Source organism: Hetaerina americana, unplaced genomic scaffold, assembly GCF_022747635.1.
Source record: "Hetaerina americana unplaced genomic scaffold, ioHetAmer1.1.p SCAF_12, whole genome shotgun sequence".
NCBI lineage: Eukaryota > Metazoa > Arthropoda > Insecta > Odonata > Calopterygidae > Hetaerina > Hetaerina americana.
In genome coordinates, this window is record NW_027286292.1 from 2,139,739 (window position 1) to 2,153,962 (window position 14,224).

Consider the following 14,224-nt stretch of genomic DNA (forward strand, 5'->3'; position numbering starts at 1 on the left):
CATGCTTTGGGTAAGTGTGGCACTTTTTTGTTTAACTTAATTTAATGTTGGATTGGGAAAAATTTTTGACCACCAAAATTCAACTTTTTTGTGCATTACAGAAATTGGCATCAACAAATTCCTAGTGCTCATCCACTACATCCAGTCTTTCGCATCCACTGTAAAACTCTTTTCAGTGAAACAGTCCGTACTTCAACAACGAAGTAAGGGAAAATCTAAATCATGTTTCTCTTCTTTGAAGCAAGTGAAAAAGTTTTACTTCAAGTTTGTCCAACTACCATTAACTGCCCAAAACATTTTGTGCAGAGAAAGAAATGCTAGCACATTCTTGTGCTAAATACAAAGTCAGTGGAAATATATCAATGGGCTGTTAGGTCAGTTCAAAATGTATTGAGGCCTTTTAAAACAACCATGGCTGCTTCCCCTTGTCTCAAGTGGTAAAGGCAGGCACTAAATGAATATATTATTAATATACTACAGAGAAAAATGTTTTATGAACGTTGAAGGATTCTAATATCATTTTTGAGCAAACATTGATGAATACAGTGGAATTTTGCTAAACAAACACCTCATGGTGAGTAATTCACACAAGCAAAAATATTTTTAGAGAGACATATTTAATGAGAAACTTTTCTCATAACGAGTGACAAGGAGAGGATTGCCTGAATCAGCACTCGACCCATCAGCATCATGGTGTGCTTAGCAATCATGCATTTATTCAAACTTGTGTTCACACACATTATCAATGATTTTTTGTTTAATATTTAATAAACCTGGCAAAAATGTCCCCAAAGAAAAAGCTGCAAGAATGTATAAAATAACATGAGAGAATAAAAATAACCATAAAAATGTAGAGCAAAATCATGGGAAATCAGGAGGGAGGTGTGATTATGGCTTATCACATCAACAATCGGTTGACATCAACAATTTGCATTTCCCTAAAGAAGAAGGACAAAATTAGGGGAATACATGTTTCAAAGGGAGTGACAAGAATGTCCACGTAACATTTGAGTACTCAAATCGATGTTGAAAGGTTGCTTCTCATACGGATAAAGGAAAAGCAATCGTAAGTCTTCTAACCCTGGCATATTGATTGTAACCCTATTCATGAAAACATATTTTGTGAGAAGGTAAAATAGATTTTTGCCAACCTTGTTGAGAAAACACCCTGAGTTTTATAATTTTTAATTTGAATATTAAATCCCTGCTTGTTTACCATTCAGAAACTCCACAAGCCTTCAAGATTGCATAAGTCCAGAACAAAAGGCTAAATGTGATGCGGAGGTCATGGGAAAGCATGGGAAACTGTTGTGGCGTACATTAAGAAACATCGCCCCAGTAAGGTGGTGGCTAAGCATGCTACTCATTTATTTATGCTGTGCCACATTTGAAAATGTAACATCATTTATAAAAGCATTTTAGCATTTACATAAAATTTCAAGTGTTGGCAAAAACAAATGTTTCTAGAGAGATTTCTTATTCAAAAGAACTAGGAATGTAGTAGTAGTAGTTTTAGAGGAGGCGACCGACAGCTGATATCATTTGCGCCATTAGGAATGGACAAGAAAGGATGATGGGTGGAGAGAAACCTGGCATCGGCACTAGCCTACTCTTTACGAAAGGCACTAATGGGTCCGCAGCTTAACATCCCATCCAACGGATAGCGTACTCACTCAAAAAAGCCCTCCACAAAGCACCTCAATTAGGAATCAGAATACCATTAACATAATCTACCGACACCGGGATTCAAACCCAGGCCCTCTGGGTGGGAAGCCACCACAACAATCCAATCCCCAGGAATGTAACATAAATAAAAGACTAATTATTTCCATTCTCTTTTCTTTTACTCAAATGAAATTCACAATCCAGGTTGGTTCATTCCGCGATAGAAGAAAAGATGAGGATGATCCACAATCCTAAATATATAATTTTCTTTGGATAAACCTTCTATATAATTTATTTTTTTCAGCATGGAATGTATTATTGTATTTTATGTTAATTTATATGAGAAAAATTGTTTTGCTTAGCAAGTGTTAAGCTTTAAGAGAAAGAATCCAGGATGAATTATACTCATCAGGCGAGGTTCCACTGTACAATGATTTCATAACATAAAAACCACAAAAAATGCCAGTCTTTCAACCCCTTAATCGTATTCAGCATTAGGATTCACTAAGGTTCACTTATTAACTGCATTTCATCAAATGATTACTCAAAATAATATGCATATTTTGAAAATACATCATTTCTTCAAAATACCGATATAATTTTTACTTGTACAGAACAAAAAATGCCTGAAAACAAATAGAAGATGATTTGCAGAGGCTTACCAATACTTTCCTAGGACCAGACTCCATGTGGTATGCATAAGGGTACGTGTACTGCAAAGTATATCTGCATCTGGCCAAAAGAGCAGCTGCATCTAGTAAATACTGCCAATCAATCCACGTCCCAGATGATTCCATGACCTTGGTATGAATACGGTTCTTTATTTTTTGTAAAGTTTGCTCTTCTAACTTTAAGCTTTTGGAATGATTTTCCCACTGGAAAAAAAATTAGTTACATTATTTTTTTATTTAAAATGCATACCTCTCATTTATGATTTCAAAAATATGACGATTTATTACATAGTGTGTACTTAAAAATTATTAATGTATGAGAAAGACTACAATAATAAAAACTTGCAGGAAATCCATCCCATGGGTATAAAAGTTGGAAAAGGCAGTGTGTGTTTCCCATGGCAACAGAGGAAGAGGAAGCAACACCAACACAGTCCCAGGATATTGAAATTGTTCAGGCAGCACTTCTAAAATTACTTCTACACAAAAGTGATTTTATGCCAAATAACAATTATTAATCAACTGAATCTTCACGGAAGGCATCAGTTATTTATCACAGAAAAGTTTTCCAAAGAATGAATGCTTAAACTTGTCACTTAATCATTAGGCATTATTATTACTACTTTAACACTGTAAACTATATTTTATCTTTTGCTTAGTTGGTTGTCTTATTTTTTGTTTTGTATATCAACTGCTAGGGTGCTAATATCGAGTAGGTGAAATATTGTACATTTTTCCAGACACTAAAACCTGTCATAACTGCTCATGAATTCTATGCTCTCTACCATCATATAAATAACTAAAGAAATAAATGAAGTAAATCCTTAATATTGGCTGGAATTGCCAAATCTTGGACAACAGGCATTATCTCATCACTTAGTCCAACACTATGCAGAGCAACACCGGTGACAGTCGATACCCCTATTTAATTCTTGCCTTGAGGTCAAAACTTCTGATAGAGCTCCACTCCAATCCTTGCCTTTCAGAATTCCAATCACCACTTCTTGTATGATGCCATCAGTTCTCTGTTCTTTAGAATTCTCCCTAGCACCTGCCTGCCTACAGAATTGTATCCTTTCAAGGGCACAAACATTACTACCATCTTCCTCGAGGCCCTTTGCTTCGCCAGTCGTTTCAGGAAGATGAGTTGTTCCATACATCCATGTCCCTTCCAACCCCTTGATAATCCCCTACTGTGCTTTACTATTATTCTTCAAGCTTTTCAGGAGATCAAGATGGTGCGGTGGCTATCGTACTGGCTTCCCACCCAAAGGCCCAGGTTCAAATCCCGGCGGTGTTGAATATTTTTCAGTGGTATCTCAATCCCTACTTGAGGTGCTTTGTGGAGGGCACTTTGAGTGAGTATGCCGTCCGTTGGATGGGATGTTAAGCTGCGGACCTCTTGGCGCATTTTGTAAAGAGCAGGCTGATGCTGACGCCGGGTTTCTCTCCACCCTTCATCCTTTCCGGTCCATCTCTAATGGGGCAAATGACCTCAGCTGTCGGTCGCCTCCCCCAAACACTACTACTACTTAAAGCTTTTCAGCATAGCCCTTAATAGCATCCAGTAGCAAACCCCTAGTCGCAGTAGACATTGGTCATTCAATAAGTCCTAAAAAAATCCCAGATATGGCACTTGTAGTATTGGATATGGTTTGCTTACAGTAGGCCCCATCTCACACTAGATTGCTGTTAAAGCTTCAACTATATCCATCATGTGGTTTCATTGTCATAGTTAATTAAAGCAACAAACTTTTTTTCAACAAATAGCTTATTTTGAGGACCTTCCAAAATTCTAATTTTTGGACAGGAGAAAAAGTTGATGAAATGCTGGGAAAGGAGTATCGAGCTGATAGGAGATAATATTGAAAAGTTAAATAAAAATCAATCTAAAACAACTTGTTTTTCTATTTTTTCCTAAGGACTCATTGAATGACCCACGTGCCTCTGTAATTGTTTGCATCCCTCTTGTCCCCTTTCTTGTGTATCAATACAATATTGGCTTTCTTCCAATCTTCCAATGATTCCTTCGTCCTCCCGATATGGTTGATAAACTTGGCCATGGTGTCAGTTGCTCTATTGCATCCCTACTCGATGACTTCCCCACCCCTACCCATCATCTGTGGCTGCCTAATAATTCTTCAGGTCCACTATAGTTTGTGCCCCCTCATCCCCGGTCAGATGTTGTCTCTCTTCTTTGTCTGACCCGAGTTCCAGTTCATCTTTGGGTGGCTCACCATTTCATAGGTTTTAACAGTACTCATCCAGTGTCCTCCCACTCTCCTTTGCACCACTATGCCCCCTTTCTTGTCTCTTATGAACAGTTCTTTGCCCTTACATCCGATCAACATCTTTGTAAATATTTCAAAATATCCCTGATGCTACTTTCCCAAGTCATTTTCTATTTCATCCAGTTCCGGCTACATCCCCGGTCTTCCTTGGCCTTAATCACCCCTATCTCTGACATGTGGATGAACGGATCACATTCTTGACACGGTGGAAAGGCTCGTGTGTTTTCTTGTCCCTTAGAACTTGTCCAAATGAAACTACTGTTCTCAAAATTTCAATAGAATAGACAAAGGAGCTGACTAATGATGATTTCTAATCCGAATGCAGTGATCCATCCCACAAGCGTCAATCCATGAAAGCATTCCTCTTTACTAAGGACAAGGTTTAAGATGCATCACCCAAAAAAAAAGACAATCATTAAGGGAAATATGAAAGATCATTTTCAATTAGAATGAACTGTGATAAATCACTCAAATATAACAATGATAACTAGAAGATATAATCCCAAGGTTGTCCAATTTAGGGGCACTAATGGTGACAAAATTGTAATTTTACAGAACACAAGGTAAACAAGGTAAATGTCCCTGACAGTTTGTGACTCACAAGTGCCATTGTGGATCACAAACCCGTGTGCGAGGGTGAGACCTAGAGAGTTACCTTAGAGCTATTTCCTCTACATGTTTTAACGGCCACAGTTGCATTCTTCCATTGACTGATATTTCACCAACATACAACACAACCTCCGTACCCTTGTGTGTTTCTGGAGGCATTATTGCTATGCAATTTCAACTACAGTTGATAGTTCACGTCACATTGATTTTTTTGATTGCTTTTGAAAAACATTCTTACAACTACGCAAATGCACTTTTTTGTGGTATACACAGGTTTGATGATGTTATTTATGGAAATGGCAAACAAAAAGTTTGCATTCTCAATAAATGAGCCATAATTGCCAATAATGCCATTGTTATAACTAATTTAAATACACCTATCGTTGTTCCTGAATGATTTCATAGGTTTTGACATAGTCCACCCTCAATTTTTATGAAATGAGTGAAGCATAAATTCAATGAAATTTTTTAAATCTGAGGTATTGTGATTTGAATACCCACCCAGCGGTGGACATGTTGGAATTGACAACCACACCTTTGGCATTTGAAAAACCCATATGCTATAGGCCTTGTGAGAGAAAACCTAACTGGTTCTTCTATCATGCTTCCAACATATCGAGGTTGCAACTCAACCATTTAATATCTAAGCAAAATCACACCAAAAATGTATGCATTGATAGCAGTGTCTGCCACAAACATAGCATTAATTAATGTAACTAGCATGAAATTGTGATACACAGAACAGGACATAAATATGTGAGAAAAAAATTCTTCAGAATTCTCCAAATGGTCGAATAAGCACTTCAATAAGATGAAGACAAAATATAAAATATTTTTACTGGTCTAACAACACTAAAAAATAGGAAATCATTTTAGCATTCAGATTATGTGCATCACTCCCTGAAAATATGGCTAGCTTGAAATCTGCGAAACGGCTTTACAGAATACACACACTACATGCCGGCCGGCTAACAACAAGAAAAAAGAACGACCCTCACATAACAGATAACAGAAAGTGCAGTTTCCAGTTTGTGTTTTGTAATCACAAAATGAACAGCCAGAAAAACTCTAAAAATTTCAAGTCACTTACTTACCTTACTAGACTAAAACTTTTGATATCAACTAACATAATTCATTTCATCATATTTTCAAAAAAATATGATTCGTACGAACTATTTCACAGCTTCATTGCAAAAACAGATACTCAAACACTTGAATTTATATCAAAACTGATCTTCACTACGACTGAAAATCATTCTGACAAGAGTAATAGGAAATACAGCGAAAACATTTGGAGCGGATTATTTTTCTATGATATTCAGCCCAAATAAAATCTTTTGTAATGTATCCAGCAACAAAGCAAACATTTTAGAAAATATGATACAGTATTCCCAATAGAAACTTAAATAAAGCAATATATAGCAAAAACAACTTACTCTTTCATAGTAATGTAAATATTTCTTCAGGGCTTCCCGAGCCTGAGCATTGACCGACTCATGGGCAATGTTTGGGTTTTCCTTGTACCGTGAACATTCATAATATTCGGAGCCATGACTTTTCCAGTCTCCCAGACACATCCAACAGAAGTCATGCTTGCAATTATAGCATTGCATGTGATTACAACCACCATTCTTTTCTATGCATATGTGACACCTCGGGCACTGAAAAGAATAACTCATAATTAATAGCAATGCTCAGAAAAATATGGTGAAAATAGTAAACCAAATAAAGTATCTGCTGCCTGGAATTTATTATTTATTTATTATTATTTGGTGACATGAGGTTAACTGAAGGCAATATTTAGCATAAAATGCAAAACAAATACCAGCATAAAAATTTGAACCAAAAATAAGAAATAATATTTTCCAAAAAATGGAATAAAACTCATCATTAGCCTTTTTGTCTGGTATGGTGGAAAAAGCCAAAATATATCAAAACAATATTTAACTTTAATGTTTAAAAAGGAAGACAACAATAGGTCCTGTGGGTGAAAAGGTGATGGAATGGCTATAAAATTAGAGACGTGTAAATTTGTGAGGCTGAACTGATTATATATATTAGGGCAAGGCAACAGCAAATGTTGGTGATTGCATTTCTTCACACCATCGTCATCTTCAATAATTATCTTTTGGCATGCATCCTCCCCTCTTATTTTCATTCAATTAGCAGATATGTACTTACTGTCTCTTTTAACAATAGCAATTGTGCGTGAATGTAACGGTAAATGTCTTTACTGTTGTGTTTGCTAATGTACTCCGCTATCCTCTACCAACCCTTCCCCTATCTTTCCTTCACCCATTCAAACCATAATCCTCTCCCTACCACGTGTTCTTTCCCCCTTTGCTTCCCAGTTAAAATATCTATGTAAGTCAGCAAATGACAGCAGTTTTCACCTGAGGATAATGTCGTACATCGAAACCGGTCATGGATATAACAAATATCAGGAGTTCCATGGAAATGCAGGAGATACAGCGACAGTAACTTTTAATGGAGCCATCTGCTGAGTGTACATTACAATGCAACAATGTCAGAGTGTAAAAATCATTGACCAGGATTTAAACCCGGATCCAGTGCCAACGAATGCCTGTGACATTGTAAATACAGTATTTTGTCACCATATGTTGTTCCTTTAAAGCTCCCAAAATTTCCGAGGTTAATAGGACACCTTGATGGCTTAACTGGCTAAAGCACTTGGCTGGGCTTGGAGGAATCCAGTCAAGGGGAATGATTTTTACACTCTGAAATTGTTGCATTGAAATATCTAGAGGATAGGCGCTACTATTTGTTGATTATTGATACTTGAATTCCACCACATCTGCCTGAAGCTACACAATTTATTCCCGCCGTTCTTCTACCGTACCCATCCCTTATATCCTCACCCAGAATCTTTTATCAACTGCCTCCTGGCACTTCCTTTTTGCCCTCCTTAAGTCTTCTACATCCCATTTTTCTATACTCCTCCCATTACTCATTCTCTTAAATTTAATAATACACTTCATGACCACTACCTTGTGACCTTAACTCAAATCTGTTCCAGGGAAATTGTGCCGGTAGATCACCCTATTCCTAAATCAATGCCTAACCATAACATAATATATCTCATACCTCCCTAGCATTATCCATGCATACCTTCATCTCCTGAGGAGCTTAAACCAGGGGATAGTTATAATTAAGCTATTATTCATTGAGACCAGCCAGAACATTGATAAGGAAAAGTGAGAATAAGAACACAAAAATGAGGGAACACGGCATCAGAATAACACAGCGCTCACAATTATGACTAGGATGGCGGGCGGAAATTGAGTATGCCTTGACGTGAGCCAGTGGCTCTGCCAATGCACCCAAGAATTATCAGCTTTTCCTGAGAGAGGAAAATTACTCACATCTTTTGTGTGTGCACTGATGTAGTTGGCAGTTTCACTATCGTCTGCGCACTTGGTGAGCCATTTTTTAATGGTGGTGCAGTCCGTTGGAGCATGGTAATCTGTGCCACACCTAAAACTGAACAGCGAGAAGCAGATATTAGAGTACACCACATAATTTCCTCCAAGTGATAGCCTTATGTAAAACAATAGCTTTCACCAGTAAAAACTGAAGGATTCTAGAATCAGTGTTACATTAGACAAGAATCTAAAGGAATTGTATTAGATTTTTCTCGTTAAAACCATCATCAAAAAATTTGAAATCCAAATTATGATACTCCAAACAAATAAACAAAATGTTGCTTAGAATGTCAAAGCACAATTTTAAAAGTTGTACTAAATTTGAAGATTCAATAATACAATGCTATCATCACAATGTATTTCTCAAGATGAAAATGTGGAAGCGGCAACATACATTGTTACCCATGAAGTCTTACGGCAAAGGCATCATGCCACACCAGAATTTAATGGCCAATGATGAAAAATGAAATAAATTTGAAAATATTTTGACAAATTTCATCATAAAAGAGTTATAAACAGCTGTGATACATCTAAAACTTCCCATCTTTCATTTGATACCTAGTTCATTTAAAACTTTTGGATTCTATGCACACCTATGCATTCTAGTCAAGCATTCCTATTCCAAATATCCATATTTCAGGGGCACCCAGTCTGGAAGTGTTGCGAAGAAAATTGGCCTCCTAATTTACGGATGTGGGGCACCATTTGTTAAAATGTAAATTTCCCCATTTTAGGCCAGACTAATTGAATATTGTCTGAAGTAATCTAGCATGAAATCACCTACTGCCACACACCCTTATGGTGGCTTGCAGGGTACTATGCAATAATAATAACCAACATATCAAATAAATCCAAAAGGAAATGTAATTTTTTTAAACAAAAAGAGTTGTTACACACGACTTATATGATCAAAATTGAACTAGAAACAGCGAAACCTCGCTTTACGAGCACCTCCCATAGCGAGTAATTCGCATTATGAGCAAAATTCCCATTATGCCATCCTTGGATGAAAATTGAATTTTGTCTGGTGATACTGTTGAGGCCACAAAAGCCATATATCACCACTTCCTCTGAGCATGCCAAAAAAAAGCAAGTGTCAGTAAAGAGAGTAAAGAGTGGCAATAAAAAAAGAAGACATGTTACTCTGCGGTACTAATGATAAAGAAAAACATCTCAACTGAGATCACTTAGGTCCAGATATTGCTGGATAAAAGATACTGGAGAGTACGTAGACTTTATTTCAGAATAGAAAACTAAATAGAATTTAACGCCAGTAAAACCTAAGTAATTAAGGGCTTGATGATCAGGTGCACACATGATAAAAATAGCTCCCGATTAACACATTCACCCTCCCCACTCATTCAATGGCCCCTGATGCTGTCTTGCCAGTTTCTTTGATTTCTTATTTAATTTCTTTGTTTAACCGATGTTTATATAACATGTTTTCAGTTAAAATTCTATAAATTAGCCCCCAACAGCCATCCAGTAAAAATCAACCATCCGGACACAATGGATAATGAATGTTCCAAGAAACGGTATTCTCTGCATTACGCAGGGCAGCATTCCCCACATTATGAAGCGAGGAGCACTCATGCTAACTTTGTAACACATTTTTTCTTATCAGCATACCAGGAACATTTTTCCACATTTACAGTAAAATTTTTGCAAACAAAAACATCTTATTATGGCTAAGGTTAAAAGCATGCATCACTAATATTCTAATTTTGAAACAAATTTCTTCTCCTTCAGCACTTCAAAAATCAAGTTTAAAATAGATATTTGATGAGTTAGAATTAAGAGAAGAGCTTTCCAGGGAAGCAAAATGTTCACATATCAAAGGGAATATGTGAGATTCATTATTATAAATACATTCCTTCAATGTCTAAAACAGTCACATTTCAACTAGTTTTTCTAAAAAGAATATTTTATTATTATTAAGTAATCTACCGGTTAAGGTAGGTTTTTGGATGGACATAATTACTAATTAAAATAATTTGTGACCCCTAGCAAAACACAACATCCTAAAAAGAATATATGTATACTAAAATCATAAATAAAAGAATTCATTCTCACCAAAATGATGTTTTGCAAGAGCTGCAAACGGCACGTTTAGCTGCGGCTTCTTTCGCTCTAACTACTACTTGACAGTTAGGCCCAGGACAGAATCTTAGCTCTGGATGTGATTTAACATGATCGCAAAAGGCGAACTGCAGATATTTTTCACGTAAATCTACTCGAGTTAAAAGAGAGAGGATCATATCCTCTGAAGCTAAAACTTCACATTCTTGAGCCATGCAGCCAATTCCTGGAAAAAAAGGCATATTATTAATGATGATAATAATTCACCATTATAAAACTGCTTATCTATCACAAAACTTCAAAGATCAATAAGTCAACCGTTTGTCATTTTAACTAATCAGTTTCTCTACTTAAGCCAATTCTTATACAGGAAATATCATGAAAATGAAAGTTAATTTTTAGTCTAACAATAATTGATGATAGCTCTCAATGTAGTATTATCATTTGCTCCCACAACCCATACACACATGGAAGCATTTCAATGTCTCCCACCAGACAACACACACATTAAATATCAAGGGATAAAGGTAAACATAAATCATTCATTCCTCTTTTAATCTAAAGATTGATGGAAGCCCTACTTTCTTTCTTACCCACTACTATTTTATCTAAAACTTTGATACTTTTTGTACATACTAAACTAATACTGTACTATATTACTACCATACCGTATTAATGCTATCATATATAATACAAATAAATCACTATCTTAAGGTGAAATATACACATTAAGAGTTTTTTTATGCCATTTCCACTCAACATGGACAAAATCATGATCAAGCTTTCCAGATTTCCTGTAAAAGTCCTTTTTACCTCCAGAATCAATGTAAAACTCCAACATGTTAAAGCCATTTTATACATCTCTCGTTTACTTTGCCAATGGTCTATTTCTTATTGGAATGCCATGCGACACAAGAAAATTTTTACCATGACTCCTCATCTGTAGCTGCCTCTTCTCTGGGCAAAACCATTGCCTCTTGATCATAAACTCCCCCAGGGAATGATCAACCACTTGCTCCTGTCCAATGAACAGGCAATACCTGTCAAACATCTTTCTTTCTATATAATGCTACTTCTAAGAATGACAACATGAATCCACCATATTTTCCAAAATTATTAATCCTTTCCCAAAAGTGCAAATCTACCTCCAACGCCTATCTTCTGCATACCAGGATTTCAGTTGCATTCCAAAATATTTTAATTTCATTACTTTAAATTATATTTTGCAATTCAAAAATAATATCAGAATGCTAAAAAATAATTCCTTGCTAAACCCAAAATATCATCGAACTTTTTAATGTTTTTCTTGTTTATTTCTTTTATATTTAACTAAACCACTTCTTTCCCCAATCCTCATGCTTCTTTTACTCCCTGCCCAAGCCCACTCTCAACAACACTGTTGCAAATTGACATTTTTGTCCAATGTTTTTATGTATTACAGTATTTATTTCCTTTTACCTGCACTGCAGGAATCAGACTAATAAGACCAAATGATAGCCATCATAATCATTCCTAATATATCCAATTTTAGATTTTCCCACCTGACGACAAAAAGGTCTTCTCCATGCCCACGGATTTCAAATGCAATACCTTACAATGCAAGAATTACAGCATGTAAAAATCATTTGCCTTGGCTGAGATCCCTGTCAAGGCGAAAGATTTTTACACTGAAATTGTTGATTAGCAGGGCTCATTTAGCGGATGACATTAAAATTTACTGCCAGCGCATCTCCCTGTTTCTTGGAATTTGCATTCCCTTACTTATGTACACCATTTTCCATAACAGCAACTTAAGGCAGATTGCTTTTGATCAATGGAGATTATTATACATTGTTATTGAGCCAGTCGACAGTACAAATCAAGGGAAAAGTCCTCATTTGGCAAAGAAATAAATTCTCTCACATGAAGTCAAGGTAGGAGAGCAAACCTGCACAGTTTTAATGGCAAAATTATGGAATTCATTTTTTACGACATCCACCTCATTTGGTCCCACCGACGTTCATTTCCTAACTTAAAACTGGCTTGAAGGGTAACTATTCACATCGCACGAAGAAGTCATTGCCAACACAGCACCACCTATTTTGAAGACCTGCGGAAATCCTACTTTCCAGATGGCTCAAAAAGGTTGGAGAAACACTGGGAAATGGGTATCAAAAGTGTATCTGCCTATTGATTCAACTATATATCATTAAACCAAGTGAAAATAAAGCAAAATAAATGACCGAAGAAGCCAATTTTTGCACTGGATTCCATAGAAAATGCTTTCAAATATGCTGCGCATACAGCAGTAAACATAGGTGATCTTATGCAGTCAAATTAAATAGGATGCTGAATATAACTAGGCTGGCTCATGGAAGTGCTAACATCAGCACTAAATGACCGATGACTACCCTACAGATCACCATATTATAAAATTACTTACTTTGCAAGTCTCTAACAACACTGCACATTCCACTCCGGCCTCCATGACATTGGTCAACAAAACCAGATTTGTACGCACAAGCAGGTGTTGTAAGCTCAAAGCACAACATCCATTCAAATTCAGAAGAACGCATGTTCAACGTGTTTAGTTCACAAATCACACCTAAACCTATGTCTTCTTTATACAGCAGATCATGAATACATAATTTAAAAAGAAATCCTGACACAGTAAATGGCCGTGAGATTAAGAGTTGAAGAGCAAGAAGGAATCATATTACAGTTGGAGAAAGTGAATGCCAGTGCAATCAACTTAACAATGTCTCCAATGATCACAACATTTGCATGAAAAAATCAAAGGATATTAAGTAAATCACCACTAAGAGTAAGAATATACACATGAAAAGTCACAATGGTATGATCATTTGACAGTGACAAGTGGAGGTTCATAATATTATCTCCGAGTATTTAATAGTTAATATAAGTGATCTCAAAATCAATTCACTTTCAAAAAATGAAACAAATGGCCAAATATATATAGAAATAAGAGCAATTCTGCATCTATACAAGGACAAAGCTACTTCATCAAAATTACTCATATGAGATAAAAAGTAATACATATCTACATAAAAGCTTATTTTATAATATATAGAATCTGTAATGATAGTCCTGCGGCTATGAATGCCCAGTGCAAAGGGCCCGTAGCGCTGCATTGGAGGACCTCGTGTCTGAGCTCCAATCAAAGGTTTAAGGGAAGGTTACTCCTCCGCAGCAGGACATAACTATGGGTGGCATTGAGAAAACTCGCCGCACCAATGGGACAGCACTGGTTTGCCCGAATGCAACAAGCGGCAGGGGATTGAAAGGCTGCCCAAGGGTTCGTTCTTTTGATGAGGGGCGTGCCTTTCAGCAAACTAAAAGATTGGAAGGTTGTCTCATGCAGTAGTGGAGGGAAGTGACCACTACAGCAAGGGATGGGAGATGCGAAGGCAAACCTCATCCCCATCTGCAACAGTGATCAGGTGCCATCGGAGGATAGCCCAAAAGT

At 36.6% G+C, this 14,224-nt stretch overlaps 1 protein-coding gene across 2 annotated transcripts in view; it reads right to left on the minus strand.

Annotated features, from left to right (window-relative positions):
• ari-2 (E3 ubiquitin-protein ligase ari-2) overlaps window positions 1-14,224 on the minus strand; it is a 34,073-nt gene that overhangs the window by 10,686 nt on the left and 9,163 nt on the right. For both annotated transcript variants that reach the window (XM_071582607.1, XM_071582606.1), the window contains exons 4-7: window positions 10,753-10,984; window positions 8,620-8,737; window positions 6,673-6,897; window positions 2,328-2,540 (exon numbers count right to left, since the gene is read on the minus strand). In XM_071582607.1, the coding sequence (XP_071438708.1) occupies window positions 2,328-2,540; window positions 6,673-6,897; window positions 8,620-8,737; window positions 10,753-10,984 (788 nt within the window). The remainder of the gene's footprint in view (window positions 1-2,327; window positions 2,541-6,672; window positions 6,898-8,619; window positions 8,738-10,752; window positions 10,985-14,224) is intronic.